Below are 5,000 nucleotides of genomic sequence, written 5' to 3'. Positions count from 1 at the left end.
TGTGTGTGTGTGTGTGTGTGAAAGAGAGAGAGAGAGAGAGAGAGAGATAGAGACAGTGAGTGGGTTAGATAGATAGTTAATTTGTTCTGTATATGTGTTTGTTCATGCATACGTGTGTGTGTGTGTGTGTGTGTGTGTGTGTGTGTGTGTGTGTGTATGTGTGTGTGTGTTTGTGTCTATGTGTGATTGACCAGAGCTCTACCCCTTCACCTGCATATGACAGCTTTATTCTCTTCTCTTCTCTTCTCTCCTATGCACTTGAGAGGTCTATGGTATGGCCTACTCTACTCTGTCTTCTCCAGATGAGAGCTCTATGCTGCTCTGTTCTCCAGACGAGAGCTCTATGCTGCTCTGTTCTCCAGATGAGAGCTCTAAGCTGCTCTGTTCTCTATTCTCCAGACGAGAGCTCTAAGCTGCTCTGTTCTCTGTTCTCCAGATGAGAGCTCTATGCTGCTCTGTTCTCCAGACGAGAGCTCTATGCTGCTCTGTTCTCCAGATGAGAGCTCAATGCTGCTCTGTTCTCTGTTCTCCAGATGAGAGCTTTATGCTCCTCTGTTCTCCAGATGAGAGCTCTATGCTGCTCTGTTCTCCAGATGAGAGTTCTATGCTGCTCTGTTCTCTGTTCTCCAGATGAGAATTCTATCCTGCTCTATTCTCCAGATGAGAGCTCTAAGCTGCTCTGTTCTCCAGACGAGAGCTCTATGCTGCTCTGTTCTCTGTTCTCCAGATGAGAGCTATAAGCTGCTCTGTTCTCCAGATGAGAGCTGTGTGCTGCTCTGTTCTCCAGATGAGAGCTGTGTGCTGCTCTGTTCTCCAGATGAGAGCTGTGTGCTGCTCTGTTCTCTGTTCTCCAGATGAGAGCTCTAAGCTGCTCTGTTCTCTACTCTCTATTCTCCAGATGAGAGCTATGTGCTACTCTGATTGCCATTCTCTTTTCTCTATAGCCACGTTTACATGGACAGTTGTTTTGTCATTCCGATTAAACTATTCCGATTGAAAATTTTGCGCCGTCTGTTTACATGGGCTACTTTCTATTCCGATCAGGTCAGCAGTCAATCCGAATGACCGTATACATGAGTGTTCATTGGGAATAGGAACGGGCTACACCACTTCTTCCATTCCGATTACAATTCTGATCGGATCAGGAATTTTCATTCCGATTGAGTGTTTATGACGATTTTTATTCCGATTGAGCGATTGTAAACGTGGCTTATGTCTCTTCTGACTTTCGTTTCTCCTCTGCCCAGGGCAGGGTAAGACTCTCTGCCCACATAGTTCTAAGAAATGGGTGATGTGTCAATCATTTTCTCCACTGGCTGCCAGGCACATTCCTTAGGATGATAACACTCTGCTCTGATAGACATCTGTTGTGTATGTGTGTGTGTTGCCATATGTGTGCATATGTGTGTCTATGTATCTCTGTGTGTGTGTGTGTGTGTGTGTGTGTGTGTGTGTGTGTGTGTGTGTGTGTGTGTGTGTGCAGGTGTGTGTGTGTGTGTGTGTGTGTGTGTGTGTGTACATGTGGTGTTGCTGTTACAAAAGCATGAAGTAGCAGTAAGATGATGAAGCACTCCCTCTGGAATAGTATTCATTATTAATATGATATTAACGTCTTTTCTCTCCTCGTCCATTTCTTGTTCTCCACCCCCAGCACTTGTCCACCTTCATAATGGACAAGACGGAGGCTATCGCCACCGTGGACGATGCCATTAAGAAGCTGATTCTACTGGAATCCAAAGATAAGATCTGGACACAGGAGATGTTACTGCAGGTCAGCGAAAACGCCATCAGACTGCTGGACTGCGACAGCATGGTAAGTTTGTGTGTGTGTGTGTGTGTGTGTGTGTGTGTTGAGGGGGGGGGGGTGGGGTTAGTTAAACACTAGATTAAACTTGTCCAGTTGTTAGCAGTGCTTGGAGAGGAGGAGGTCTTCAGCAGGGTTTTGAAAATAGAGAGGGCTGCCTAGCCTTGGAATCTAGACGCCCCTCGCGGCAGCAACCCTAACTTCCCTCGGCCAATCACATCGCATAGAGTCGGTAGGAGTAAACTTCTCTCGGGCAATCACATCGCATACAGAGTCGGTAGGTGGGCTTAACATAATGACGACTGACCTGCGACCAGAGGTTGCGACCGTTAAGCATCCTTGAAAACGAGATGATTTGTTGTAGCGCTATCCTATTGAGTGGAGAGGGAATTTGAAAGACAACTGTTTATCCCACCCCTCCGATTGAGCCCTGCCTATGGTGAGTGCCCAGTCCCTAGACCCTACATCTTGATGTGGGTCTGGCCAGTCAGACTAAGGAATGCCCTGCTCTGGTAGGACTTGTTAGTGTGTTCCACCAACGGGGTAGCAGATGAGAAGAGTTTGGATTGCCATGAACGTACGGGTGGCAGAGACGGCCATCGTTCATTGGAGGAGCGCAGCGGTCAGCAGCCATTGTTCATTGGAGGAGTGTAGCGGTCAGTAGAATAGCGGATTCCTGTATGAAGCACTTAAGTAAGTGGGTGCAGAACCGGAGACTACTTTGTAAATTATGCTTTCTAACCAAAGTTCGGGAGGAGGTTGATTGACAGACTTCACTCACCCCATGAAATAAAACACTTCCTACTGCCCTTTACGTCATGCTGGAGTTGCAAAGCCTCCCAACCCCTCCCCTGCTCCTCCATTTCACTATTACCCCTCATCCATAGGGAGTGGACATCACTCGCATGTGATCTCTGCTGTTGGTATCCCAGGACCATGGCCAGCTACCAAGCCACTCTTGAAGTATATTTTTATTTTTGGGCTTTTATGCCTTTTATCAGATAGGACAGTCGAGAGAGACAGGAAGTGAGTGAGTGGGAGAGAGCGTTGGGGTGGGATCCTGAAAGGACCACGGGGTGGGGGGCGGATCGAACCCGGGTCGCCGGCGTGCGGTGCAGGTGCAGGTGCAGGTGCCCCAGCCAGTTGCGCCATGGCATGGGGCCATTCGCTGCACTCAAGCAGTCCAATGGGAAAACTAGAGAAGCAAAGCAAGCCTTAGCATTAGCGATTTGAATTTAATGTGGGCAGCTACAGGTAGCCAGTGGAGCTCGACGAGCAGTGGCGTGATGTGCCCTTTGGGGCTGTTTGAAGACCAGGGGCATCACCACGTTCTGGATCATCTGTGCAGGCTGGGACGCTCATCATGTGTGTGTGTGTGTGTGTGTGTGTGTGGGCATCACTACGTTCTGGATCATCTGTGCAGGCTGGGAAGCTCATCATGTGGGTGTGTGTGTGTGTGTGTGTGCGTGTGTGTGTGTGTGTGTGTGTGTGTGTGTGTGTGTGTGTGTGTGTGCATCACCATGTTCTGGATCATCTGTGCAGGCTGGGACGCTCGTCATGAGGGTGTTGCAGTAGCCGAGTCATGAGATGACCATGACCTGTATCAGCTGCTAGTTGAGGAACTCCCTAGTGTGTATGTGTGTGTGTGTGTGTGTGTGTGTTTGTGTGTTTGTGTGTGTGTGTGTGTTTATGTTTATTTATCTATTTTTTTATTCCCCCATGTGCCTTGCCAAGTACTTTAGTGCATGGTATCTTGCGTGCGTGAGTACATGTGTGGGTGTGTTTGGGTGCGTGTGTATGTGGGCATATGTGACAGGAGTCAGTGACCATGGACCAGGTGTGTGTGTGTGTGTGTGTGTGTGTGTGTGTGTGTGGGCGTTCATGGCAGCAGAGTGGAGTCTGACCCGGCCTGATTAGTGTGTTCCTGGGTTAGAGGACTGTTGCTGCTCATATCAACACTATTTTATATCATAAAATAAATCACATGGCAGACGATATAAAACATAAAATAAATCAGATGGCATAGCTTCAGATAAGCTTTATCACAGACACATGGTTTATGAATAAACAATATGTCCAATGTCTGACTCGTTATCATTTGTCAGTGTGTCTTCATGTAGCTATTTGTGTGTTGTGTGTGTCAGTAATTCTTACCTTGCTTTCTTCATTTTTAATTCTCATACACTCTGTGTGCTGCCACATGATAGTGTGCTCAGTTGGACTGTTCTCAGCGCAGTGATTGTTTATTTGCATGTTTGTTTGTTGGTTAGTTTGTTTATAGCAGTGGATGTGATGATTGCCAGTGATAAACTTGAAAAAGGCTTCAGGCCGAAACGTTGTTCCAATAAAACTAGCATCGGAAAAGAGCCTGCGGTCTCCTCCATTTCATCTACAAATGCCAGTGTTCTGTCAGTGATAGGTCTGGAACAGTCTTGCCAGTCTTGCCATTGTTCTGCCAGTGATAGCTCTAGAACAGTCTGTGGGTGATGTAGATGGAGATTAGTAAGAACCAAAGATTCTAGAGCGGAGCTCTGTTCTAGAGTCTTTGGTTAGAACCCTTAAAATAATGCATTCAAAATAAAGTCTGTGGGATACAGCAGGAACTGCATGAAATGTGATGGAGTTTAGTTTAGTACTCTGTTTCTGCATGTTTAGGAAAACAATGTGCACTTAGTGATGGCGAATAGCACCCTGACGAAGTGTGACGAAAAGTTAGTCCTCATTCATTTCCAGGTCACCCAAAATCTTCCCTCTCTACGCCATCTTTTGAAGCCATTGGAGCTTGTGTAGGGTGTGAAGACAGCATAGGACTCATGGTTGGAGCATCGTCGCTGCTGGTTCAGTTTTGCACTAATTACATCAATTAATATCTCTCTGTGTGTTCTGTATTTATGTGACTATTTCCAGTCAGCTGGCGACAAGAAAAGCACAAAGCTGAAGGTTTTGCTCACTGTTTGTACTGTAGTAGCATTGTTGCTCTTCAATGTTAGTCAAATTGGAGAGAGTGATATTGGGCATTTTGGTGTTTACTGTAACATGGTCTCTGGTGTATGTCCTACTGGCTGTAGCATGCTTAGGACACACTATGCAGGGGTCTAGAGACCTGCTGTGGTGTGGTATTTAGCATGTAGCATGTACAGTATGAATAGTGAGTAGGATCTGAATAGTTTTAGCTCTCACAATGGATGGTTAGCAT

At 46.6% G+C, this 5,000-nt stretch overlaps 1 protein-coding gene across 6 annotated transcripts in view; it reads left to right on the top strand.

The window, feature by feature from the left end:
- Positions 1 to 5,000, top strand: part of eps8l2 (EPS8 signaling adaptor L2) — a 45,533-nt gene that overhangs the window by 29,913 nt on the left and 10,620 nt on the right. For all 6 annotated transcript variants that reach the window (XM_062547061.1, XM_062547060.1, XM_062547062.1 and 3 more), the window contains one exon: positions 1,652 to 1,813. In XM_062547061.1, coding sequence (XP_062403045.1) covers positions 1,652 to 1,813 — 162 coding nt within the window. The remainder of the gene's footprint in view (positions 1 to 1,651; positions 1,814 to 5,000) is intronic.

Source organism: Sardina pilchardus, chromosome 10 (genome assembly GCF_963854185.1).
Source record: "Sardina pilchardus chromosome 10, fSarPil1.1, whole genome shotgun sequence".
In the NCBI taxonomy this organism is placed as follows: domain Eukaryota; kingdom Metazoa; phylum Chordata; class Actinopteri; order Clupeiformes; family Clupeidae; genus Sardina; species Sardina pilchardus.
Note: the sequence above shows the minus strand (reverse complement) of the source record. Positions and strands in the feature narration are given on the sequence as shown.